We start from the raw sequence: 27,604 nt of genomic DNA, 5'->3' as shown, positions 1-27,604 counted from the left end.
TAGAAAAAAATATACGCTGTGTGATACTTTGTCGCCACAAATTTGTTCTTGAGGCCCAAAGCTAAGCAAAAGTTTAAAAATACAGTATAAATACAATGTGACGAGGTAAAGTAATCTAAACTCTCTGTTGTTAATGGCGCATCATCATCATCGCCGGTGCAAGCGGCTGAGGTGCACATGGCCGCGTGTTGCTGGTGCGGTTTGATCGGCTTCAATTTTCGGCGCCTGTGTTGCACGTGCACTTAGATAAAAATGACTGCGAAGCGAGCAACCGGTAAAGCGTCTGTCAAACCAGGTTCGAAAGGAACAGAAGCTGACAGAAACCAAGCATCGGGGATGAATAAATCCGAGGTAAACGCAGATATTGACTGTTGCAAGGACGTAGCACATGCCAGCTTGAAGGTTTTGTTAAACATGCTTAGAGCGTTTTTTTCCTGCTCTCTCTTTCGACATTTTTCTTTTTCGGTGCTTCCAAACAGCAAAATGTGGTGTGTGCTGTAAATGAACGCGGTATTTACCCATATCAAGTGCCGATCTGGTGATGCACGAGCCTCCTGCCACAACACTCAATGCTCGATTATTGTCTTGATGCATGTCGAGTGATTGCGCGTGCGCCATAAATTACGTGCGCTTTGAGATACTTAATTCAGTTTATGCAGCAGCAACTCTGTCTGCAGTCGCAGTAAGATCACATTCTTCGTTATCGGTTGGTCACTCTGGTGAAGTGCTCGTCAGTAAAGGGAAAGAAAAACGACGACAGCACTTTTGGAAATGTTTGTTGGACTTTGGACAATAAAAAATGCCCTTCTTTTGCTTGCAGCAACATGAAAGTGACGAATCTGATTCTAGCGTCTACTCGGGCTTGGGTAGTGACGACGACGATTCGTCTGAGCTTGACGACAGTGCCGAGGAAGCTGATGAAGGGGATGTCAGCAGTGAAGACGGGAGTGACGGAAGTCACGGCACTGATGACGAGCATGGGGACGAATTTACCTATGAACCGGACAGTGTTCAACAGGTGTCTGATAATGAAGCACAGCAAAGCGATGACGAGTCGGAGAAAGTGAGTTAGCATCAGTATTGCTTGAATGTGTCATAGTGTTCACCCACAGAAGAACGAAATGATGCGGCATTTCATTTTCTCTGTATATATTGGACCATTTGTTACAATAATTATTTTTCAAGGCATTGTGTCATGTGCAGTGCAGCCTGCAAAACTTGTTTGGCGTGAGTTGTTACTTGTAGTAGTGTAGTTGTAGTTGCTGTGGTTGGAGCTCTGCTTTAAATGGAGTTGCACAAAAACCTTCCCACAGTCTACAAATGAGCTTGAGAAATTTACTCAAAACAACGCAGGAAGTCAAACTTAAATTTAACCTTATGTCGTGAAACGTAATGTCCTATGATGTAGTTCATTGCTGCTGCAGCCATGCTAAACATTTGTGTGCGTTTTGTAATGTTGCAGCACCGTGTGCTCTCTTGGTAGGTCAAAAGAATTTTAAATTGGGTAAACACCGCTGACCTTATTCAAGGTACAAACTTGTTCAAGTGTGTAGATCATTCAACAGGTTTGCCATAATGATGAGTTTGTTAGTGTTTTATTGTTCATTGCTTTGGTAATGTAATGTTAAGCTCATGTGTGGGAAATGTGTGTTGATTGTTATATCTTATTCTCAGTAGTACATGGAGAGAGTCATGTGTCTTGTGTTGAGAAATCTCGGTCACCATGCACACTTTGGCATTGAGATTGGTGAGTGTAGATCGGTTATGGTTAGTGCGTCTTGTTTTTTTGTTGTTTTTTTTCAAAATTGAAGGCTAACTGTGCTGTTGGTGTTCTCTTACAGTTCAATAGATAGTCACAGAAGCAGGTAGCAGTGAGCTATGTGACACATTTACTGCTTTTAAAAGTGCTACTGTAGCCTCCTGTCTCATGATCAGTGTTGGAAACTCTCTTAGGATTGGTACACTTGATTTGTGGTGTCACCAGCCATGACTATGTTTCCAGGTGTAGTTTTGCATGGTAGGATTTGAAGCAAATTTTTTTTTGTCACTGTTCAACACTGTTGGCAAGAGTGTGTATGTACAGATGTCACTGCAATATGAAATTATTAAATAACACAAGCAGGGTATGCTTGTACGTGTAACATTTTGAATCATGGAATCTGATCATGTAGGGTAGACTGGTTGTCGTGTAAGCAACCAGCTACATGAGCATGCTTAATATCTGAAGCCTGCTTCCGGTAACAGTTTAAATGCTAAAGATTTGGTGGTATTATGAGGACTAACACATGTTGTGAGAGGTGTTTAAGCATTGACAGACCTGGCATGCCTTGTACCAGCAGCCCATCTGTGTCTTGTACGCAAAAGAAGTGTTGTGTTGTAAACCTTAGATTGCTTTGGGCTTTCTGGTTCCATCTTTTGCCTGTTTTTACTTCAGTTTTATCATTGACATGCTGCACTTTGGCCATTCTGCTTTGCTGCCCCTTTTTTATTTTTGTTTCCTTCTCTCATTTTCTTGTCCTTTTCTTTTAGTCTTGCCAGTGTTATGTCCAGTCCCCTTTTTTCGTGTACATATTGCAATGAAATGAGCACTGGCTAGCAGCTAAAAGCATCAGAACTTTTTGTTGCTAGTCAGCGCCTGTGTTTGTTTTTTTCCTCATCTGCTTCAATGTGCTGTTTTAGTTCGCTTAAATATGAACCAGCTGTCCTGCTTAGTGTTCTTCTGCAATGAGAATGTTGTCTAAATGGGTGTTCTCAAGAGTCGTCTCTTCATGGTCACATGATTCTGATCTGCCTGGCTCTAACTGGGATGTAATTTGATTTGGTGATTAGGAGGAAACTACGAAGATGAAATTTATTGGTGGAAAAGATGATGACTTTGATCTTCAGAAAAAACGTAAAAGCCACGACCAAGAAATTTCACATGGCAAACGTTCATCTGAAGTTTCTAGGGAAGAGGATGTTAAGATTGATGCCCTGGGTACTGAGGTAGCCAAGGTGGACGAGTATGCATATGATTCATCAGATGAAGAGGTAAGTCCTTCATAGAGAGCATTGCAATATGTGGATTTGCATGGGCAATTTTCACATTACTATTTAATTTTTAAAACCACAGTAGAATTTTTGTCTGTTACCTACAGCTGCTGATTCCTCTTCCTTCAGTTTTCTACTTATGCTGTCATGCTCGACATCATGAATTTCACCATGGGACATGCTAAAAAAAAATAATTCTATTTGGTGCGTAGTTCTTAAAAACACCTCTTTGTTCTAAACAACGGTTGCAAGGGTTAGGAGAGGGCCATCTAATTCATTGCTCTGCAGGCATAAAAAGTTTAGAGTTTTCATAAAATGAGTCATTTGGGGGAAAATGGACCAGCTTATGTTGGTTTATGGCTGTAGAGTGCAGACAAAGACAAGAAGAGTGAAAGAAATGGCAGGACTAGTGCCGATGCTTTTATTTCGTACTTCTGTTCCTGTTTGCACTGCGAAGCCATGAAGCCATTTTGGTGTTACTTTGTTTGATGCTTACTACAGGAGTGCAGGCACTATTTTTTAGCTGGCTAGAGTACTGTGTTGTCTGCCAGTGGTGTGGAAATTGCTTGGTTTAAGTAACACAAAAACTAGCTTGTTTGCTGCATTTCTTTTGTGAAATGAAACAATCCAACCAAATAAAAACAGTGGGACCAGCACTCCATTCGGGGTTATGAGGCATACCATAGAGTTGACATTTATGCACATTGCATTAGGCATTGTGATCTATCTTTTGAACACGTAGGTGCACAATAGCTGATGTTTGCTCTCTTTGCTCTGTTTCGTCTATTTCTTCATATTCCATGCACAGTATTTCTGGTATGGGGTCTGCGGACTATGCATGGTTAAATTTTAATATTTTTGACTGTGTAGGCTATCCTACAGGTGTACATTATACTGTAGGTTTCTTTTCAAAATCGCTTATAATGTGCCATTCCCAGTACAGTTCTCACTATCACAAGGTTTTTTTGCGGCAGTACTTATGCAGTGTTTAGGTTGCTTGCCATTGTGTGGTTTACTGGTTCTATGCGTAATTACTGGCACTAGCAGCAATCTTCATTCGAAGAATATCGCGCATGTAAGTGCGCATTAAAGAACCCCAGGTGGTCGAAATTTCCTTAGCCCTTCACTATGGTGTCCCTCATAACCTGAATCGCTTTGGGATGTTAAACCCCCATAAACCATAAACGGTCATGGAGCTGAGAATTAAGCTCCCTCACGCTCTTCCCACTGTCCAAAAAACTGGTTGCTCTGAGGGTCATGAAATGGCCTTGAAGTTTCAGCGCTTAGGCACTTTTATAGGTTCGCAGACTATGTGTACCAAATGCGGACAGGCTTGAAAACAAAAAATTTTTTTTTCCAACTAGAATTAAGCACTGCTGACTATACAGCAGGTGCTGGCTATAGTCCAGAAATATGCGCTGACGGGTGCTAGCTATAGTCCAGTAGTACATATGTGCTGACAATACTAATAAGTATTGTTGGCTAGTCAGCCAAAAATCATGAATGGGTGCAAATGCCATAGTCTTGCCCGTGGTCCGGCTGTTCTTGTTACACTAAACAAATGATAAGGGAAGTAGTAGGTTTAAACAATGCTGGTAGATTACCCTTGGGAACTTTACTAGGCTTTTTCTTTCTGTGCAAAAAGGCAACTGCACTGCTGAGAAAATCATGAATATGGTGGCACCCTTCTCCTAATATTAAATGAAGTTCTGAATTTATCCCCCCATTATGCTTCCATCCATTGTATGGAATTCTGTATTATTTTAATTACACAGAATCCCCTGCACTCTTGGCAAATCAGAGGCAGTTCATTTTGAAAGCAGAAAGATGGCCAAAAATGGCAGCATTGTGGTGAAAACCTCAGCACTAGGAATTGCGTCATTTTTCTGCGAAAAAAACCCACTTCACTGCAGATAAAGGCCGCGAAGCATTGTTTGGCTGCATCGGGTGACGCACGACAGCATGTGGGCGAAGGCAGTGGAAATCTGAAACGTCACAAACAGCAACATCATCATCGTTTTTCCGCACTCCTATGCCTTGAGAAGAAGCCTGACAATCTTTAATCAGCAATTACGTCATCACTTTAAATGTTAGTGCAAAACAACTTGTATTGCTTAACCTGCAAGCTTTATACATTCGAATCATTGTATCTAGCCCAATTTTCAAAAAGTGTTCCATCTTCCCTTTAAGGTCTGTTTTTTTTTCTCATTTTGCAGCAAACATACTTGTGATTAATGTAGGATATGCTGAATGGCAGGCTTTGCATAAACACTGCATTTATTATAAGTGATTTACTTTTGAGCTTTTTATCCGTCATGTTCTCATCTTGCAGGATGTGCGCAACACGGTTGGCAACATACCAATGGAATGGTATGAGCATTACCCACATATTGGCTACGATTTGGATGGCAAGCCTATCCTCAAGCCACCCCGTGGCACTGAGTTGGATGAGTTCTTAAGAAGAATGGATGATCCAGATTATTGGTACATACTTAATTTTATTTTTCTTGCTGTTTATCTTTTCTTAATCTTCTCTGCGTAAATGCTATTTTTCATTTCTAATTTTTTATCACATGCTGGTTATTTTTAATGCTCAATTGATACTTTGCATATTTTTCTTGTTTCTAGCACTTATTAATCAGCAGGCTAAGTGGATGGGACAGTCCAGTCTTTAAGAGTCTTTGTTGAAAAGACAGAGACAGGACGCACTCATTTCAGCAGTTGTTGCAAAAAAAAAAAAAAAAAGTGTGCAAGGGTCTCATCCAAGATGTCTAAAAGGTTAAGCAGCAAAAAAAAAAAGCTAATAGTTTCATGATTGATGGTACTATAAGCCCATATGACTCATTCTGCATCACTTAGTCAGATTTGTGATTTAGGCATTATTTTTTTCTACTGTTAAATGTTTTGTGTCAAGATTGAAAACATCAAAAGTATTTTTTGTGTGTTAGGTTTGCAGTTGAAAAATAAAGCAATGCGCCTCTTTCCAGTAACATCGTGTGCGTGCGCCATGCCTGCAGATTTGCAGGAAAGCTGACTTACAGGGAAATTTTTAAAACGGAAACCCTCGTTCACAGGCAGTGTTTTCATTTCCTGCTCTGCCAACAGAAGGGGCTAGTGCAAGGGAAGATGAGTCAATCACCCTCCACTGTATTCTTTTTAGAAAAGGAGAGAAGGGGACGCCCCTTAATCTACGTGAACCTGGAGCACCACCGGTCGCTACCAGCTTTGAAGACTGAAACATCTTCCCCCTTCCTTTTCAAACAAGAATGCGAAAATGCCATCTGTGAATGAGGGTTTTCATTATGAAAATATCTGCTATATTGTAGAAGGTGCTCGGTATTCTGCAAGTTGTCAATCGGTGTCTCATTTTGAAGCTTGCTGCTGCCGTTGAGCTTCATTGTACCTTTTGGTGGGTGAATGGTCAGTAATGTTACTGTGACGGCACCTTTGTTACGTAGGGCTCTACAGATAAAGTGGTAGGCAAGAGCAGCTTTTGCATTGCAAAAACTTGTCTAAATCTGAGCAAAAAAAAAAAAAGAACAGTTTACAGTTAGTACAGTATGATTTGTCCACATTTAAGTGGGCTTAATTTGCTGCCATTATTGCAGCACCTTATTTTAATTCATTGATAACAAGTAGCCAGGGATTAGGGAAACATTTATTGAAAGAAGATAAGTGCACAGGACTTTATGTTAAATATGAACTGTAATTTAATGCTGGAAGATAGTGTTTCTTCTAGTTGTGGACGGTTCATGCCTGTGAAAAGAACATGTAGCATCCAGCCAGGTAGTGCAGCCTACAACACTAACTACATTACAGGGTTCTTTGAAGCTAGTGTAGATGAAAAAGCATGTCTAATTTGTAAGGCTTTGCTATTTTTCTGCATATTATGACACATTTGGCATGCATGGCTTGCCAGATTGCTGTTGTGTTTGTCTTGTTTTGTCTCTCATTTCTTTACTTCCCATCTCTTTTTATCCCTATCTGCCTGTGAGCCCTCTCCATTCTCCCCAACACTTTTTTTTTTTTACTTTTAGCTGAAATGCCGTTGATGTGGCGCTTCCTTTGCTCACTTTTTCATTGAAACTTCCTTGGCGTTTGGCGCTTGTGCAGGCGAACAGTGAAAGATAAAAGCACTGGACAGAATGTTGTTCTCTCCGACGAAGATGTTGATCTTATTCAGCGTCTTCAGCAAGGGCGTTACCCCAGTGGTAGCTATGACCCTTACGAGCCATTTGAAGACATCTTTTCTCACGAGACAATGATCCATCCTGTCACGAGCCATCCTCCCCAAAAGCGAAGTTTTGTTCCTTCAAAGATTGAAAAGCAAATGGTGAGAACCTGCTTTTTAGTCAACTAGTTATTTTTTGAATGCATGTCTGTGTATTCAGCTGACGTGAAATTACCGTATTTATTCACGTAATGAACCCACTTTTTTTTTTTTTTTCCAGAAAAGCTTACATCGATTTGGGGGGGGCAGGGTTTATTATGTGGGGAGAAAAAATTTCGACATTTTTTTTTCTAAAAGCCGAAATTTCATGTCGTACATAACGTCTGTTTGCCCTCCCGTCTCCCTGCCCATCCATTATCAATAAAAGCATGCGATAGCTAAGTTCCGTTCCCGCGTCACCCACGCTCATGTCGCTGGCGTTTAGCATTGTTTGCTGTATCATGGCATGACATGTGATTTTGTGATAGTCGACAGCGCCGGCCAATTTTTACGTAAAGTTAAAAATAAAATTCTCGATGCTAAAGGTCGGGGGTGGGTTCGTTATGCGAGTGGGTTCATTACGCAAGTAAATGCGGTAAGTGCCACGGCTTGTATTTTTTTATGACGTCTGGAAGCTTTCAGAAGGCAATACAGCTGCTCTTATGGGCAGTGATATCAAAAGTGGATTCTTTTATTTAATATGCAAAAAAACTTGACAGATTGGTTGATTAAGCCAGAAAAATAATCACATGGTTATGCTGAGGTGTATTGTTGCTTAAGATTGTTTTCTTGTTTATTTTCGCATCTATATTCTGAAATATTTGTCTTGGGCTTGTTAGGAGGTATTTAACCGTCATGGCATTTATTAGCTGGATTTGGATTGTACAGTTTGCAGTAATCTGTTTATTGACCCCTTGCTGTACATTTATGTTACTGGAAGCACGAGCTGTATTTGAAAGATTTGTATGGAAAATAGGAGGCTACGCAAGGCAATTCTGAAAAAGATGTGACAATTTACAGTATAATATCACTTTCCTATCTCGGACGAAAAAGAAGGAAAGCAGTGACCATGAAGAGTTGAAATAACTACTGCGATTAAAGAACACACAAGAACAAAGAATGGCTGCAGTTTTCGTGTGCGTAGTCCTGGTCATCTCTCTGTGCTTGAGAGTTTATTGACCTGTGACATAATTCTACACTTGCTTCTGCCTTGCTTCCTGAAGTTGCCATTTTTAGTTGGACCACATTTTACTGATGTTAGATGACCGTATGAAAGTGCCCATCAGGCTTAAAGGGCTATGGACAACTAATTTTATTGGATGTTTTCTTCCTTAAAATGATGCATTAGACATACATGAATCGGCACGTGGCATTCGCCTGCAGCCACTAAATAATTTACAATTGAATTTCTTCTCTCATATGTTTCAGTTTCATCAGCAAAACGATGGCTGTGGCGTGCAGTTGAACTTTAGGTCACGTGAGGCAAAAAGAAACTGCAATATAAAAGCTGATACGTAGTTTTAACTCACTAAAGCACTTAAGGGGACAGGGTAAGCAAAAAATCTGAAAAATATCAATTTTTAGTTTTTTGCTAAATATGAAATTACATTCTTTTCTGCATCGTTTGATGTATTACACTTCATCCTGGGCAATTTATATCAACCTGAAAAAGCTATCTGAAAGCAAAGCAGTCAGCGACACACCCCTTTACCAGCGATGTGTTTTTTTTTCGTTTTTACTAAAAACTAAAATAACTCGAAATGTTACGGAATTTAGCTGCAAGACAAAGCTCTCTGGCAACCATCCAAGCTCTCTGGCTACCATCCAAGCTCTCTGGCAACCACCCAGAACCCAAACGAGTCCTTCAACAACGTCGTATGGGAGTGTGCTCAAAAAAATGTCTTTGCGGGCCTACAGACAATGAAGATTGCTACATTAGATGCTGTTCTGACCTTCAATGACGGCGCCATCGCAAGAACTAAAGTTCTTGAGGCATGTGGACTAAGTCCGGGCAGCAACACTGTCCTCTGGCTGAAGCAAGTCGATCGGCGTCGAGTTTACTTTGCTGTTCGAGCTACGCAGCAAGTGACAAAACAGGCACGAGAAGCTAAACGGCAGGAAACGAAGCAACAAGCTGACCTAGATGATAACTATGCAGCTGGTGCCTACTGAATAAATTGGTCAAAATGAGTTGGCTAAGTCGAAATCTTAGGATTGAAGGTTTTGTTTACTTTAAACTCAGTTTTCTCAAAACAAGATTTTTTGTTACGTCGGTACCATTATTTTCTAAATGACAATAGATATCAAGCTGATTTTTTCTGTGTATACAATACATATATGTGGCAATTTACTGTACCAAAATTATCAGCGTGCACATAATATTGTTTGTTTTAAAATAAAAATATTTACAAAATTTGGTCAAAATTACGGTGTAGAAAGTAAAAAAATCATTAATAATTTACTTTCTTCTATACTAAAATAATTTTGGTACAGCGGTTAGAAGATGGAATTCTGAACAAAATGACATAAATATCTTGCTGCTATCTTTATTAGTTGCTGAGGAAAGTGTACCACAATATGCCCCAAAATACATGGGAAAGATGGGGCTTACCCTGTCCCCTTAAACCAGCCTGCTTCAAGAGCTATAATTACAACAAATAACGGATCAGCAGTTATATTTCCATTTTTTGTGCCTCCCATGACCTAAAGCTCAACTACACGTCACAGCCAGCGTTCGGATGGTGAAACCGAAACCAAAACAGTGTCAAGAAAAAAATTCAATTGTAAATTATTTAGCGATCCTAGGCGAATACCACGGGGTACTCCATGTATACCAATGTCTAACGCGCCGCCGCGGTGGCTCAGTGGCTATGGTGCTCGGCTGCTGGCCCGAAAGACGCGGGTTCGATCCCGGCCGCGGCGGTTGAATTTCTTTGGAGGAGAAATTCGAGGCCCGTGTACTGTGCGATGTCAGTGCACGTTAAAGAACCCCAGGTGGTCAAAATTTCCGGAGCCCTCCACTACGGCCTCTCTCATAGCCTTAGTCGCTTTGGGACGTTAAACCCCATAAACCAAACCAAACCAATGTCTAACGCAACGTTTGAAAGAAAAAAGCAGAAAAGCAAAAATTTGGTGTCTGCAGTTTCAGCCTATGCATGAGAATTTGGTTTGGTTTATGGGGTTTAACGTCCCAAAGCGACTAAGGCTATGAGAGACGCCGTAGTGAAGGGCTCCGGAAATTTCGACCACCTGGGGTTCTTTAACGTGCACTGACATCGCACAGTACACGGGCCTCTAGAATTTCTCCTCCAAAGAAATTCCAGCCGCCGCGGCCGGGATCGAACCCGCGTCTTTCGGGCCAGCAGCCGAGCACCATAGCCACTGAGCCACCGCGGCGGCTGCATGAGAATTTAAAGTATCGTAGTTTTGCATGCATTACCTGCACAAACAAAAATGAGGAAATGTGATCAGAGTGTCCTGGGGGTGTGGTTTGTAAGGGAATTTAGATGGAGCGGTCTGTTTCATAGCAGTGCATGCAGTCCCTTGAAGCAATCTTAATCCCCATTTTCATTCAGACATTGTGTTCCCTATGTGTCACTGAAGTGAGATGATCCTAGCAGAAATGGTGATAAAGAACTCCAAAGAGTGTTTCATTAGAAGCTAGTTTGATGAATCAGAATATGTCAAAATCTAACTAAGACAAAGTCAAGAAAAGTAACAGTGAGAGCAATGATTGAATGCATTCATGGATTGAACGTTTTAGCAAGCATCTCAAAACAGACTTGTCCCAACAACAAACTACACCTTGGTTCCCCTGTTTTAAAAGCATAGTCATACATTTTGCAGGTAAATGTGCAGGTAATGCAAGCGAAAGTTTTTTTTTTTTTCTTGAAAAAAATTAGTGGTAGTGGTTATATGCAAGGCTGGGTAATGCGCACGAAAATATGCTATGGTGAATTTTTGTCTGCCAAACGTATAAATACAGCAGTGAGTAAACAAGATTAGCAGAGGTTACCGATAGCCGATACAATTCCCGATACAGATACAATTCAAGAAATGCTGATGGTGGTAGTGCGAGACCACTCCCGCTTTTTGGTCAAAGATGAGTTCAGCAGACAGTCGTTGCCTGCGAAAAATTATTTTCTCTCTCTCTCCTTCTGTTCTCCTTTTTTTTTTCCTGTGAAAGACTTACTTACAATAAAGCAGTACTCAAAATTAAGATCACTGCTCACATTGATAACGTTAAAAGGAAAGATCATGTGCAGAGCCACACATGGCCGGCCAACGCCCGAGTCAGCACAGTGGCACTCCTATGCTTGGGAAGCCGCGTGGTTGACAGAGGCTGCTTTTTGCTGACTACCCTGTGCTGCAAACTGGGAAACAGCCCAGCATTGTCGCTGTTAGCGTGATGTACAAAGGTATCAAAAGCAAAGCAATTACCGCGATGTCTGGTTCAGTGCTATGGTAGATTCCAGCACAGCACACCAAGAAGCGATAAAGAAATCAGTTTTCGAATTTTTTTCATATTTTGTTGCATATTTGTCTCAGGTGTCAAGGATGGTACATGCAATAAAGATGGGTTGGATCAAGCCACGGGTCAAGCGACACGACCTGGACCGATTCTCTCTTCTGTGGGACAAAGATGATGAGGTGTGTTGTTATGTTCCCCTCTCTTCTCGACGTTCCACTTTATCTTGATCCCATTGTAGTGGGGTCTGTGGATGTGTAATACTAATTGCCGGGTGAGTCTGCTCATAGCTAGTAAGCAACATGGAAGGTTCCAAAATCAGCGCACGAAGTTGTCGTTAGCCCGTGGGCGTGATAGGGAAAGAGTTGCGGTGTTCTCACACAGGTCAAGTGCAAGATTTGCGTGAAAATGGAAATTATTGAGAGGAGCATTCTATTTGGCTTTGCAGCGCTTGAAGTTCAGCTGCACAGTATCCAGTCAGTTGGTTGTATTCCAGTGGATGGAGCACTTCGAATAGTTTTCCTGGCTGAGAAGATTTTTCCAGTTTGCGTAAACTTTCGGCCTTCAACTGAACATGTTAACATTTTTAAGGGTGCAAAATCAAAACTAAAGCATGCTTGACCATACATGATAAACGGGAACAGGCTGTTTTCTTCACCTGTGTCACTAAAAAGGAAATTGCCTTTCTCACGCTACTCTCATTTATCATGTATCAAGACCAACTAGCTAACATCACAACAGAAAACAGCAACTGAGTGCGCTGCTTCATTTCTTAGTGCTGAGAGTACATTTACTACATTTAACATATTGCAAAATGACCAACCCACCTCGTGGCATACGTCATACTTGATGTAATAGCTGTCCTGTGACACATGTTCTGTGTTCAGCCATGCATTATTACTGTCGATTTTCTGCTCAACATAGACGTGGTCGATGAGTTTTTCTCCTTCAAGCAAGTTCGCTTTGCGAAAATCAATTTGTCAAGCTGACAACTTTTTGAAGCTGAGCTGCAGTCAGCATATTGTGCTGTACCAGAGAATCAGCGTAAATGCTCTGCACGCACACGAGAGCGCACAATAGCATGCGAGAACCACGGTCACAGTGGCAAGCCGTGTGGCTATTCCGCGGGTGAAAGTCCCAGTTTTTATTTTTTCAGCACAGATGGTGCTGCCTGTCGGGAGCAGTAGCACCTCTCAGTGGTGCGTTTGGAACCTATTGGCTTCGCATCATACTTGGCAGCGGTGTTGTTTATTTGAATTGCGCACGCGTATTTTCCTTTTTGCTCTTGTTTGTTTTTTTTTTACTTTAACGCTTTTTGGCCTATTGTGATTGTTCTCTCTGGTATAAATTGTAGCTGCTTTCTAAGAAATAAAACAGAAGTTCCGCGGTCTGCTTGTTGCATATGCTCATTGTTCATCGGTGTCGTCTTTGCACATGTACATATTGAAAAAAAAAAACATGAAAATAGCTTGCTTCTCTGCTTTGAATCATATTGAAAGGTTGCTGCAAACATTGCAGCTGTTATGACAAATGTCTGTGCTTGCAATCACTATAGCAGCTCTCTGAGGTTACTTGCTGAGTTCTTCATTCCACTTCATCCAGTCTTGCAGCAGGTATTATGTGATATTTCTTTCAGGAGAAACCAAATGACCGGATGCAGCGCTACATTCCGGCACCAAAGATGAAGCTACCAGGCCACGAAGAATCTTACAATCCACCACCTGAGTATTTATTCACCGAGGAGGAGGTAAGGCTGACAGGCTGAGGAACCTTTTACTTATCTTGAACATTTTAGCAATGTCAAGTGTGCTGTAAATTATTCTACTGAACGTATGCTCTGCACCTTTGTCTCCTGGATTTGTATTCGTAATCTGGGCAGTAGAAATTTGATGTCACCTTCCGAGCTGAAAATTTAGTCCAAATTGCGTTTTTCTAGGAATCATTGCAGAATTTGTGACAAGCTGTATTTACTGGTGATAGTTAATCATGACCGCTCATGTTTGCTGGAAGTAAGAGGCATTATTTTCCCTCCCAAAAAAACTACAAAAGATAAACAGTAATTTTCGACTCGCTAATAAAGCACTAGCAGGCTCCAGGCATTGAATCAATGAAAAAGTTTTACTGTGTTAGCAGTATGGCCCTCTTTCAGCTAAGGAGCTGTGGTCTGTGTGAAGCCTCCCCCCCCTGCAGCATGTATAGTGGATCGGAGCGGATCGGGGTGCCTTGTGGGTGCCCTTTGGTGGATGCACCTCTAGGCACCCACCAGCAAAAATGCAACTCTCCCCTGCGAGCATCCACCCACGGTGAAATGAATTTCAAAGGCGCAGTGTGGAGGTGATCAGTATAGGGAAATATGCAATCAGTACTGCTAGTACAGATTTGTTGCATCACATCATATGACCACCTGTGCATTCTTATTATTTCATGACCATGTACTGTGTATATAGGGGCTCCTTGTGGTTGTGGGCTGTCGGTAAAGGCTCCCAGAAATAATGCTGAAGTATATGTAGTGGTTGGCAAGATTAGTTAACCGGGACTTGCTTTGCCAAGCTGAATGCAGCACTGAACTGCCAGAGTCTGCCTTGCCAAAAATGGGACAAAGAAATGCACAGAGATTGTTTACTGCACCAGTAGTGCTGTGTTCTATGTACAGTAAAACATGTTCCCGCTTCATACGTTTGAAATCGCGGACATTAAGAATGTCCCATAGAGTTACACTATATTTCTCTTGGTTAATCCGTTCCCGGTGGACTTGATGCGCTTGATGTGGGTCCTACCTTATGCTGGCATATGTAAAGATAGGTTGCAATTTATTTGATTGTGTTTACTTCTGTGGAACAGCTGTGTGTAGCTGCCGTTTACTAATCACTGTATTTCATTCCAGGAGGAGAAGTGGCGAGCGCTGGAGCCTGAGGAGCGCCGCATCAACTTTATCCCTCGCAAATACTCATCCCTGCGTCTTGTGCCGGCCTATGACCGCTTCATAAACGAGCGTTTTGAGCGCTGCCTAGACCTGTACTTGTGTCCCCGACAGCGAAAAATGAGGGTAAGGGGCCACACTGGTGTAACTGCAGGTTTCTGGTGTTGCTTGTAGACAAGTAGTACAGTTCCAGGAAACAGTGTTGCAAAAATCTGGCGTATAATACTCCTGGTAAAAAAGAGCCATTATAGTGCTCATTACATCATATGCCTTTGATGGTTGATGTTAGCTGCCCTTCCCAGAAGGTTTATGAATTGATAGGCCACCCTGCAAGTTGCCAGTCACAATCTGATTTACTAACGTAACCTGTTGTAAACTTCTGTTCCCAGAGGTTTACGACCAGTATATTTGAAAAATGAAAGTAGTGCCAGAAACAACACAAAAAGTAGATAAGGGCATGAGTGTCCATTATGTCCTTATATCTTTATGTTGTTTGTAGGGCTTTTCATCTCTCAAGTTGTGGCGTTGAAAAGGGGGATAAGGGCATTTTCCCCGCATAATCGTATCTGACGGTCTAAACTGCTGACCTCGCCCTGTGATAGCGAGTGCACGCCGCATCCAAGCTGACCACAACAGGCCGTGCTCTTGTGAACAAACGAAAGTGACAAGTGCTGATACAAATGGCATTGACTAATGCAACAGCATCAGAAGCCCCATGGGGCCAAATTGCGTCACTGGTCATAAAATTCGCCCATTGGCTGGAGGGAAGGGACATCACTTCCAGTAGAGGCATCAGCAGCTGCTAATGCTATTGCATTGCCAAAACATAATGGAATTAGGTGCCTCTCCGAATATTTGCTGCTACAAAAATAATACCGGCTACCAGCTGGCAAGGAGAAGTTCCTTGGAAGGAATATGCTAATCGAGGAAGTCTTGCTCACCAGCAGAGTTGAGGGCAGCTCTTTGTCCACACCAGGGCAGGGAAGACAGTTCGAAGCGAGACAGGACAAGCTCATTGGATATATTCCACTGGCAAATAGCAGAACGTGATGCGGGTGGGCGACCACATTTGTCGAGTTACCCGAGCTGAAGCCCAGGAAACATGTTCTAGTGCCATCACACACACCAGTCGAGCTACGGCAACACATGTGGCCTCTCTTGATAGTTAGGGTAACTATCAAAGGATCCTCGTGGAAAGGTTAAGCACAGAAGCTTCGCCGAAGGGAACAGCGCCATAGGCGAGTCCCCACAAAGTACATCCGACCAACTGTCCCCCATTCTACCTTGTTATAATCAACAGTTGACTGAAGGGACCTCTCAGAAATTGGTTTAGGATATCCACTAGTTTTTCTGTGGTAATGTATGTTGCTGACACCTGCAAAGTATATTTTGGAAAGGCAGTTTTTTGGGCAGAACGCAAGTTTAACCTGGTTTTCGGAGAACTTGCCCAAGGTGCAAGAATCGGAGGGGTAGAGGGTATTTCAGTTTCACCCTATAGCGAGTGGTCCCAGTATACTTGGTGCAAGCATGCAATGGTGCAGGTGTCGCTAACTCCTTAAAAACCTTTCAGAAGCAGTTGGTTTAGCCTTTTTTGATGGCAGCTTTACTTTGCCATCATTTTTAAGCTTGTGCATTGCTGTTATCAAGTGTTGGCCTATTTGAAGGCTTTTTGTTTGTTTGTTTGTTTGTTTGTTTGTGTGTGCGTGTGCGCACGCGAGAGAGAGAGGGTAAACTCAAGCAAGGCCACTTTTAATCTGCCAGTTGTGATTATTTGTCTCCATTTTCTTGCTTTTGTAATATTCTTTACAATGCTTTGCTCAAGGATCTTGTTTTTTGTCATCATATAATGTTGACTTTTGATTGTATTCATCGTTGTTTACAGGTGAATGTTGATGCTGAAGACCTTATCCCACAGCTTCCAAAGCCAAAGGATCTACAGCCTTTTCCAAGTGTGCAGTCTATTGTAAGGATTATCCTTTTCTTCATATTCTTTTTATCAGGTTATACATAACTGTGCATAACCTAATCTTTGCCTAATTAGGTTGTTTTATCTGAATGTTATTAGGCCACTTCAGAAGTTAGGTCAGAAGGCCTACTTATTGTTCTTAGTAGAGATGCTGCAGTATTGTCCCAATCTTTTTAGGTGTACGAGGGACATACAGACTGCGTTCGAAGCCTCTCCATTGAACCTGCAGGACAATTTTTTGCATCAGGTTGGTTAAAAATTTTCTGTTGTCTGCCCTTCTTTGCAACTGATTATTAAGTTGTTGGAAACAGCATTGAGCAATCTTAATTACATTACAGTGGAATAATTGTGATGGCACCATAATGTTTCAACATATCAGCTGTGGCCCACCTTTTAGGCCGTGATGATGGCATTTGTGTATATACCTGTTTGGTTGACCTATGAACAGAGGTCGTGCACTGCAATTTTCTTTTTAATCTTGTCAATCTTGAAGATATGTGTAAATTGACTATATGTGAAAGAAATGTGTCAATTTTTCATATCTTCTTCAATAACCATGTTGAATCGGACTGCACTAACTTTGTCAAAATTGGCCGAAGGACAGAAGTCTGTCCTTTCCTCCTCCTCCTCCAATTTTGTCAAAGTTGGTATAGTTCTATTCAGCATGACATACCTCTGCTGTTGTTCGTCCAGTTTTGTCCATGGTAGGGCTGTCAGATTTGACGTGACATACCAACTAGCCCCAATTTTCAGTCTTTTGGTCTTTTGTTTTTAGTACCACTTGCTTCTCCACGTGACAGCTTTCGGCGTCTCGAAATCTTGTGCGCTGCGGCGACATTGGATTTCTTTTCACCTCGTTCCACTCACTTGATAATCCCCACTTTCATGGAAAAGGGGAGATTCTGCCGTTTCGCCGCTGCCATCGCACATACACAGAGACGTCGAAACATGCGAAATTGCTGATGGCAGCGCAACACACTGTATGTGCGAATCATGTGACAACGCTGGCACAATTGGCGTAGCGTGCCAGAAGTACACATTCTCGTTGGGATCATCATTGGCTGGCGCGCACTACGTAACACCCTAATGTCCATGAGGAAGAGCTAACCTCCAGAGGTGTGCTGAGGGAAAGACATCTTGAGTCAACCGGTGTTATCCGAAATTCATCTGTCAGGTGTGACAGCTAACTTTTGTACGATGCAGCAGTACGTTTTCCTATACATTCACGTTGTAGCATGACAGTGCTCAGAAATTGTGTGATGGAAAGGATAATTCGATCTAACCAAGTTCGATATAATTGAATTCTAGTACTGTAATTGCGGTTTGACTGCAGCAGTTGTGCCACTCCCAAAGAAAAACCCAAAATGAATATGAAAGCAGCTGCAAGAAATAAACTTTTTTGTTAAACACTGGTGCTTTGTAACCTCCAGAAGTTATGGATGTCATTCAGCGAGGTTACTTCGAAAACCCACTTAATTAGAATGTTTCTGCAGTCCCAATGATAATGAATTTACGAAGTTTTACTGTGGTGTTCTTTTCACTCATCTCTTCTTACTTTCCCCCACTGCTACTAGTGTAAGTTTCTGATTACTGAGTTTTCTAAGGATGTCTGTGGGTGTAGGTCAGCTCTGTCCCCTTCTCCACACAGTTTCACACTGTGTGTTAAGCCCATTATTCTCTGCTTGTAATCTCTTGTTAATATTATTGTGATCATTAATTTGCAAACAGAGTACCCTTTTTATTTCGTAACATTATATTCAATATTATCACTGTTGCCAAAATTTGCCAGGCTAAGGAATATATTGAGTTGTCATGTCTTACTTGCTCATCAAGGTTGGTTAGGCTGATGTAAAATTCAAGTGACGTTTTGTACCGCATTTTATCAGTGTTTTAACTTTGTTTTAATCAGTGGATTAATTTAAATTTCAATACTCATTGCTAAAAGGAATGCAATTTGAAAATACTGCGCACCTTGAAGGACTGCTTTGAAGAATTTGCTGTAACACCTAGATGCAAGCATGACGATGAGCTGCATGTAATTCTCTCCTTATTTTTCTCCTTAAAATGTAGGTAGTGATGATGGCACAGTACGTATCTGGGAGGTCCTCACTGGCCGTTGCATGAAGACTTTCAAGTTTGAGCAGCCTGTTAAAGGAGTTGCTTGGTGTCCTAACCAGAGCATCTGCCTGGTTGCTGTTGCAGTGTGAGTTACTTAGTTTTCTGCCATCTTGTTCAGTTCACTCTTGTTTCCACCTTAACCTTTCAGTTTATCTGGGAGCAAAGAATCTGTGCAATTACATTATGTTTGACAGAGACCAATATTGTGCAACAATTACTAGAAAACCCTGATGTGGGCATAATTTGCGACAAAAAAAGATACAAGCAAGGAGAAAAGTTATTTACATTTGACTGAGTCGTAGTGTTACCTGAAGAAACCAGCCAAATTTAAACACTTATTCTCCTTGCTTGTATCTTTCTTTGTTTTATCAATTGTTAGTAAAATATTAACCACTCCAGAAGTGTCCTCGAGCAGTGTGATCGAGCAGTATCGAATTTGCAAGGCAAGCATCCTTTAACCATCATCCTCAACCCTATTTCCCTCTATAATATCGAATGGGAAAATCAACTGGTGTAATCATTAAGGTATCTCCAGCTTCGAAGTAGTCCAGCGACACTGCAATTACGAAAGCCAATGCCGACTGACCACTCGCCTCGGTCATGTTCTGCATTATCTTCTGCATTATCTTTTTCGTCATCTTCGTCTTTCCAGCCTTCCGTGCGGTGGGCATAGCACAGTTCCTGCCGCGGCATGTTAGCTTTCGCATCTAGGCTTTGCCCCATTGCACGCGCTGCTCGGTAGCGTGCCGAACCGTGCAACCATCGAAGGCCAAGTGTTTGGACACGGCCGCTGCACGGAAATGTCAGAGCGTGCATAAGACCATCACCTGCTTCTTCCAGCTGCTTATTTTCTTTAATTCTGTAACTTCTGAAAAATTCTAAAATAGTCGAGGTTTTTGGATTTGATAATCGTTTCGAAGCCCGAATCAAATGCCGCATTATTTGCGTCTAATATTCGAAACGTTTGAATATTCGTACAACCTTAGGTGTTACTCTCCAAGTTTCCGGAAATGAGTAAAACAAACAAACAAAAAAGAAACTAAGTGTCCCATCTGTGTACAGACCTTTTCATGACCCTTTTATGCAACTAGTAGTATTTTTGGGACTGTGGGGAGAGCAAGGAGGGGGGCACCTAATCTTCAGCTCTTCCCTGTTCTATGGGCACAGCCCAGTGCCCAACATGGTAGCATCCTTCAACCTCTTTATGAAATGGTGTATATTAGACACTGGATGTACAATCCCTTTCACACTGAGAGGGAAAGTAGAAGCGCCTGACGACCGCATTTTGCGAAGTGCTGCTGCCAACAACCGGAGATAATGGGCGGCACAAGGCGCGTGCGAAGATAAAGTTGCCGGCTGGCCTTACTTCGCATGCGCCTTTACCGTTGGTTCTCGCCGGCTGTCGGCAGTAGCATTTTGCGGTGCCCGGCGGTCACAGCCTGCCAGTTTCCATCCAAGTGTGAAAGGGGCTGAACAGTTATATCATATCTGCCGCTATGCATGGGGATTCCAGTGCACTTGATGTTCAGCCGTCTGCATGCGTGCAGAAAGAGGCTTTATGAGGGATGAAAACTTACGGTGTTGATGAAGTATCTTTCTTTTTTTTTTTTCTTTCATTTTTCAGTGAAAAGAGTGTACATGTCATCAACCCAGGCGTCGGTGACAAACTGGTGTTGAGTAACACTGACACCGTCCTTTCTTCACTTCCAGAAGAAACTAGCCCCTCTGGTGAGTTTTTGCCAACACCCCCAGGTGTGGGATTATTGCGCTAGTAAAGATCGCTGCATACATTGGTGTGGAACTTTATTAGTGCCAGTAGGCAAATTCTGAAGGTAGTTACACTTTTGAGTGTTTATTTTCAGAGGTATGGAAGAATTATATGCCATATTTAGGATTGTAGCATTTTTTTTTACCTGTTTAGATGTGGGTTTTTAATAAAGCTTTGTGTCTGTGTGCAGAGGGTGCCAAGTTCACAGCAGCCAACTGGGAAGTAGTGTCACCAACCTCAAAAGAGTTCAGCAGCCAAGGGTTGCGACTGAGTGTGGTGCATCGGCACACGGTGTCTCAAGTGACTTGGCACGCCAAGGGAGACTACTTTGCTGTTGTGCTAACAGGTGGCAGTGGTGGTGAAAGTGGTGTTGTGATCCACCAACTGTCTCACAGAAGATCCCAGGTTAGACAAGTTGCTTTCGTTCTTCCGTGTGCAATTTTGGGGCCTAATTGTATATAGTACTACACTATGGTTAAGACCCCTTGTTTCCTGCAATTCTGCTAAAATGTTAGATTTTAGCATTTGTCGGAGAATTGTGCCACACATTCTTTTTTTAATGATATTGTGTTTACGGGCGTCAGTAGGAATAACAGAATGATGAGAATGGATAATTTAATTGTTTTAATTCTCTTGAAACATAGAATCTGGTAATGAATGAAGTTCAGCTGGTGTCCTGATATGCTTGCTCCTCCATTTGCTCAAGCAAGCTGGCGTGACAAGTGCTGCTGTTATGGCATCGAGGCACCCACACGTATTATAGGATGAGTCTCGATACTGGCACCTGTCAAGAGCAATATTACCGTATTTGCACATGCGTTCAATGGGAGTTTTTTTTTTTTTTTTTTTCTCTGAAGTTGTCATCTTCAGAAAGCACCTTGCAATATATCTGGAACCAAACTGCTATTTTTAGATACCCTCAGTAAGCTCACCCACTAGGCTCCTTAGCTGAAAGAAAAATCCAACATCTCAACAACCTTGGGTCACACGAAGCGCGCAGATGCTTCAGCGCAAAAAGCTGCATGTGTTAACGCACAGGAGTCTTCCCATGGAATATTGCAGATTTTTTTCTCACTTCGCTGAATGAAACATTTTCTGCTGCAGAAAATTAGAGGCCTTAACTATGGTATGCATGCTAATGCTTCAGCACGATGCTATCTTGAAAATCTGCGTTAAAGAAATTGGAGGGGATTCAGAGTTTTGAGTCAAACTTTTCTGAGCTAGGCGTAAAGCAGTATGCATTTCAATGCCTAAATAAACTTTAGGATTTTAATGGCCTCTCTTAACTACCTTTGTCCACTTTTCTGTGGGTGTGTGCACTTGCATGAGTGGGCATGTTGCTGTCAGTCCTCACCATCCTTCGTTGCATTATCATGCCAAGGAAAGCTGAGCACATCCAGAAGTGCACTGTGAAAAAAAAAAGAAAGAAAGAAGGTGCAGCATGGTGTCATATAACTGGCAGCTTTTAGGGACACTGCACATGTGGTGCTTCATAGCTTCCAGCACACTAGCAGTGAGATGAGCAGGCAATCGTGTTGTACAGTTACATGCGTATGTACTATTTTTTTTAATATTAATTTTTGTTGCACCATTATTCTGTTCTACAAAAGGGCAGTGTTTGTAAATTGAATAACACTCCAGAAAACTTTCATTTTAGGCTCATCCTTTATAGCTAGAAATTGGCCTACTTTGGCACACTGCCACATACACACTCTAGCTCAGTGTGGTGGACCGTGGATCTTGCTGCCACTGACACTGTTGGCTATGTTGCAAGAGCATCTTGATGACATGGACGTAGTCCTAGCCTTGGCTAAGGTATATTAATTGAAATTGAAGCTAAGTTGATATCTTTCTAAAGGGTATGCTTTGCTAGTTTTTGGAGGTGTCAGGGCCCATAGTGGGCATGTAGACTTAAAGGGACAGTGAGGAGAGCTCTATCAATATTTTTTTTACAGCAAATTCCAATAGTTCGGCATTTCATGGTTTTGTTGCCACTTGGCCGGCAGCGAAAGAAGCATTTATTTCTAAGAAATTTGGATTCGAAGTTGACAAATTTTTTCCCGCCGCTCTGATTCAAACTTGGGATTCTCCTACGACGACACAGGACTAAGTGACGTGAAACATGACGTGGACATGACGTAACGCAGACTCCGTGATTTCTGACGGCCAGCAGTGCGGCCTGGCAGAAGCCGAAAAGAAAGCTACCGCCGGCAGCACGTTGAAGGCATCTATCGGCTATTGCGGCCGTCGCTACTGTCGCTTCATTTACGCTTGCACCGCGTTTTACCAGCGTTACGATGGACCCCGTTCTCGAAGTCGTCAACGTAGTTCTAGCAACGTAGACACCTTTAGCATACCGTGTACCTTGTTACCGTTAGCGGAATACCGGGAGCCCGCCTAACGCCGATGAGCAGGCGTTGATTAATCCCGATGCTTCAGGCGCGCGCGTAGCTGCCGGATATGTGGCGCCATCTGGCGACGTCAAGCAGATTTGCGCATGCATTGGCTGCGCCTCAGTGATTCGTGGCTTTTCGTGTTCTAGTGTTTCTGGAACCATTGGTTCTAGCAACACTGTTTTGTCCTATGACGTCATCACGCTTGTACTTGCGAGTTTGGCCCGTGGCGTCGATACCTGTATTTTGGTTCTTGCTCTTTTCTACGTTACAAGAGCTTTGTTGTCAGTATGAGTGGCGTTTTTGTAATCAGGGGCTGGTATTCTGTCGATACAAGCCAGCTTCAATTTCTCCTCAGTGTCCCTTTAACACCATGCCACTAAAATTGTTCGAGTTACTGAAACTTGCGTCTTAATGGAAATCATTAAATTTAAAAAAAATTTCCATGGCACCAGACACATATTTCACGAGGGATTTTACAGCTGTTCTAAACTCTTGTAGAAGGAAAATTTAAATGTGTTTTTGCTGTACAGGTGCCCACTAAAGTTTTGAGAGTACGGAAATCATGAAAAAGCTTAATTGCTTGGCAGTCTGAGCATGCAGTCATGAAATTTTTCCTTTTCCCTGCGTGGCCTGTAGAGTGCACTCCTCAGTGTCAGGCCACACTTTCAGGCAGAAATGAAATCTAGCTTTTTGATCGGTTCTATATTCTGAAAACTTTTATGGGTACCTGCACATATTAATGTTACGAATTACGAAAACTGCACATGTAGAGGTGTACCTGGTAGATGTACCTGGTAGGTAGCACATATCAGCTGGGCTTGCCATGAGCGGTCGCTGATTGAAGCGGGTAGCAGCTGTTTTCTGAGTTCTCTGTCTCTTTACAGGCACCGTTTTCCAAGTTGAAAGGGACTGTTTCACGGGTGCTGTTCCATCCTGTGCGGCCCTACTTTTTTGTGGCAATGCAGCGGTTTGTGCGTGTCTACAACCTGCTCAAGCAGGAGCTATCCAAGAAGCTTATCTCCAACTGCAAATGGATATCGAGCATTGCTGTCCATCCTAAAGGTGAGTATTCCTGCTGTTATTTCACCTGTGGGCTTGAGTGTGCACTTTGTTGTGTTTGGGTCAGTTTAAAACGAATCTCACTTGCATGTGCTAAAGCGCTTTTGTTGATACAGTTATACCTGGTGATAATGAAAGCTGGAGACAACAAAATTCTTGTTGCAGTGAAATACGGTAAAATCTCAGCAATTTTAACACCTATTAAAGGGTCCCTGAAAAACGTGTTCGAGGATGGCTATAAAATGCTTGCCTTATGTAAAGTACAGGTCACCGAGTGTTCATACTGCGTGCAAGACCTCAAGAGTGAGCTGATAATTTGGAATACATTTTTAAAAATTCCAACTTCCACACCTCGTGGTGACCACCGGTGCCAGGCTTCCACGTGAAACCTGGCATGCAACGTCATGTCATGCAAGTGACGTTAGCAGCTGGGGGTTATCATTGGTTCGCCGTGCCAACTCTTTCAGATGTCACACAACTACCATGGCTGTGGCCACTCCGGCAGGTCGGGGAATTCCTGCACGCGTGGGCAGCTGGCGGAGGTAGCAGACCAGACGAGTGGGGTGGTGGTTGGGGGGCGGCAGAGGGGCCGTGGCTCGCCTGAGACTACATACATTAAACACTGCAAATTGGTTAGCACCACATATAGGTCAACCACCCAATTTCAGATGGTTGTTTTTGGGGCAGTAAACATAGACTTATGCATGGCAGTATACAGTAAATGTGCTTTCAGGTAACTTTTAGCACATTACTTTATTATTTTTATTTTCTGTTGCCTAGTAGGTGCGCAACATGGTGGCTCCCTGTGGTTATCTTTGATTTCGTTGCCATCGGTTATTGCCTGCTTCATTTCAAAATCTAAACGTGCAGAAGCAGCCATTTTCAAAGCGAATTGAAAGTCGTCACTGATGGTGCCTCTTTGGCCATCTTTTATAATCGTGAAACTGCAAATTGTAAAACTGCAACACGCAAAATGAGCAAATGGATAAAAAGACATGCGAAAGTTTCTAATGTCATTCAGAGTCTTGAACCTCATTCAGTTCAGATTTAATTGCAGTGTGTATTTCTGGTACAGCGTAAGGACTAGGAAATGTACCAAGCTTCCCTGATCTGTCATTAGGGCTGTGTAACTGGCACTTACATTTGTGGTAAATTAAGTGGCTCACTCAACCTGTAACTGCATTGGTACTACATTTGTTCTGTGAGAGAACATTTATATTGCTGCATCTTACAAATGTTGACTGCACATCTTTCCCAGGTGACAATGTCATTACTGGCAGCTTTGAAAACAGACTGACTTGGTTTGACATGGACCTTTCAGTCAAGCCCTACAAAACGCTACGGTAAGAAATTCACTTTATGAGACAAAATTGCTAGCATGGGGTCCGAAACAGTGAAATAGTGATGGGATCATGAGGAGATATTTATGTAGCACTGGGGTGTAAGAAAGAGATAGAAATCTATTATGTATTATCATTTTATGTGCTGTTACCCTAATGTGTGTAATGAACCTTCTTTTAACAAAATTCATGGTACATATAGTGAAATTTTCAGCCTTCTGATGTGTTTTGCTTTTACGTAGTGCGACTTATGTAAGCGCTGTTCTTGGTAAAGATGTATTTTCCATATCTCTGGGCACAAATCTCCAAATATAGTTAGAATTAGTATGCTGCTTTAGTGTCCATTGAAGTCTCAGAAATTTCTGGTCTGGGTCTTCAGTTTTAAAGACATTTGTACTCCATTGGTATGCAGCAATTCTTGATATTCAGTATTGAATACGAGTACAGGCTGTAAGAAATTATTGGGGTTATACCAATACCACCATCTGTTCCTGTTTGCAGGCACCACAAAGGAGCTATACGGCAGGTTGCCTTTCACCGGAGGTATCCGCTCTTTGCTTCAGCATCAGATGATGGCACTGTAATCATCAGCCACGGCATGGTGTACAGGCAAGTTTTAATATTTGCGCATGGTGTGCATATTTTCTAATTGACGCTGAAAGGCACCATGTATCCTGTAACTGATCTCGGTTTTTATTTACAGTGATCTCATGCAGAACCCCTTGATAGTGCCTGTCAAGATCCTCCGTGGCCACACAGTTCAGAAGAGCATGGGAGTTCTCGATTGTGCTTTCCATACGCAGCAGCCATGGATTATTACTGCTGGAGCTGATGGGACATTGCGCCTTTTTAGTTGATGGGCAGGTGTTGCATTTGACCCTTGAATAAAAGGTTGTACATAGTGAAAAACGTCCACTCTGATGACATTTGCACCTCTATAAAGGGTTGGCGAACACCCAATTTTCCAATCGCTTTTTGCTAACTTCCACATTCCACATCAGATTCATTCACATGACCATTGTTATCTCTAAATCCTAGGGTGTCAGGGAGAGTGACTGTGCCTGCATCGCCATCGGCATTGATAACACTACATTCGAGTATAAAAAATTTTGTCTACTCTACTTCAAGATGGTTTTTAAGGGGTTGCCCGCAAGAATCTTGAATAAGTGCAAAACATTACCAGATCTGCACACATTATGCTATGCCACAATGAACCGTTTCATGCTGATGGTGACTACATTTTCTTATCTGGACAAGTCCAAGAGAAGTCTGAGTATGGTTCTCTGCTGCTGTCTCTCAGGAACTCGCATTGTCCCAGCTAGCCCTTTACAGCTCCAGGTTGGGGCCAGCCCAACTCCATCACGCGAGGCTAACTCCACCCTCAGATTCACAATGAACTTCCTTTTTTTGCCTTATTGTCATCCCATATGCTGCTGACGATGAATTTTTGAATGGGTGGATGTCCAGCTTAAAAGTAAAAAGAAACTACACAGAGTTTCTTAGCTTTAGTTAAGTCTGCTAGAGGGCACTTGGCCACGTTTGTGTCCAGCAGTATTGAAGGCGCACTTTGGTAGCGGAAATATCCGAGTTGTGCACTCTCTCCACTTGTGTTACTAACCTGGCTGTTCCTGACGCATGGGGACAGGCTTTTTTTTTAAGTTGCGCGGCATGTTGTGTGATTCCCGATCGATTTGTGTCCAGAATGGATTTTTTCTATGGCGAATGATTCACTTTGGTAGCTCAGGAAGGGAGTCGCATGGTTTGAAATGAGGTTGCGAAGGCGATGCATGTTGAATCTAGGGTGTTCAACTCTGCTACATCTTTCTAGCTTTGTGCAAAAGTGCTTGAAACTTCCAGCTCTGTGTTGCAGGCTCGTGCATCTTTCAGGTCAGCAGTCGAGCACCATAACCACTGAGGCACCGTGGAATGGGCTATGATAGAGCGAAATAAGGCACAGCTAGCTGGAGGCAGTCCACTGTGGTTACCCTTGCCGGTTGGGCTATTGGGTGGTATATGTGCTTTAACACGTGGGCTATGAAGGACACCGTAGCGGAGGGATCCGAATTAATTTGGATCACCTGGGGTCCTCTTAGGTGTGCCGACATCACACAGCATGTGGCCAGTCGAAATGCGGCCGCTGCGGCTGGGTTTGATCTGCAAACCTGGGATAAGCAGTCAAAGCCACAGAGCTACTGTGGTGGGTAGTTTGGCGTGTTGCACTTCTGTCCTGCGTAATTAATATGTGTAGTCATCCATCTCTTTGGCGCCCCTTGCAAATCTCACACAGAGTGCGATACATGATGACATCTGAGTAAACTCTCGTTAATTC

General features: G+C 42.5%; 1 protein-coding gene and 1 long non-coding RNA gene across 5 annotated transcripts in view; one reads left to right on the top strand and one right to left on the bottom strand.

Annotated features, from left to right (window-relative positions):
* The first annotated feature begins 145 nt into the window (after positions 1 to 145).
* Positions 146 to 26,190, top strand: LOC149352283 (ribosome biogenesis protein bop1-A). Its single transcript, XM_089581436.1, has 17 exons — positions 146 to 351; positions 821 to 1,063; positions 2,830 to 3,030; positions 5,363 to 5,514; positions 7,144 to 7,363; positions 11,789 to 11,890; positions 13,345 to 13,455; positions 14,593 to 14,754; positions 16,511 to 16,591; positions 16,772 to 16,841; positions 18,665 to 18,797; positions 20,337 to 20,440; positions 20,671 to 20,885; positions 23,761 to 23,938; positions 25,194 to 25,278; positions 25,777 to 25,884; positions 25,979 to 26,190. Exons 1-17 carry the CDS (start codon positions 253 to 255, stop codon positions 26,130 to 26,132), a joined length of 2,418 nt encoding a protein of 805 aa, XP_089437562.1. The 5' UTR covers positions 146 to 252; the 3' UTR covers positions 26,133 to 26,190.
* LOC149352281 (uncharacterized) overlaps positions 20,693 to 27,604 on the bottom strand; it is a 33,565-nt gene continuing 26,653 nt past the window's right edge. Inside the window, exons 5-7 of one of the 4 annotated variants that reach the window (XR_016290732.1) lie at positions 23,668 to 27,502; positions 21,771 to 21,887; positions 20,693 to 21,264 (exon numbers count right to left, since the gene is read on the bottom strand). This is a non-coding gene — a long non-coding RNA (uncharacterized LOC149352281). The other 3 variants (XR_016290735.1, XR_016290734.1, XR_016290736.1) reach the window with 3 other exon arrangements.

Source organism: Amblyomma mixtum, chromosome 3 (genome assembly GCF_055824585.1).
Source record: "Amblyomma mixtum isolate Tamu chromosome 3, ASM5582458v1, whole genome shotgun sequence".
In the NCBI taxonomy this organism is placed as follows: Eukaryota; Metazoa; Arthropoda; class Arachnida; order Ixodida; family Ixodidae; genus Amblyomma; species Amblyomma mixtum.
The sequence above is the reverse complement of the archived record's forward strand: the minus strand, read 5'-3'. Positions and strand labels throughout refer to the sequence as shown.

Excerpts from the sequence above, each read along its gene's own strand:
- LOC149352283 (XM_089581436.1), top strand. The coding sequence starts at position 253 with ATGACTGCGAAGCGAGCAACCGGTAAAGCGTCTGTCAAACCAGGTTCG. Across the intron at positions 11,891-13,344 it reads TGTGGGACAAAGATGATGAG|GAGAAACCAAATGACCGGAT; the intron begins GTGTGTTGTTAT and ends TATTTCTTTCAG. Across the intron at positions 13,456-14,592 it reads ATTTATTCACCGAGGAGGAG|GAGGAGAAGTGGCGAGCGCT; the intron begins GTAAGGCTGACA and ends ATTTCATTCCAG.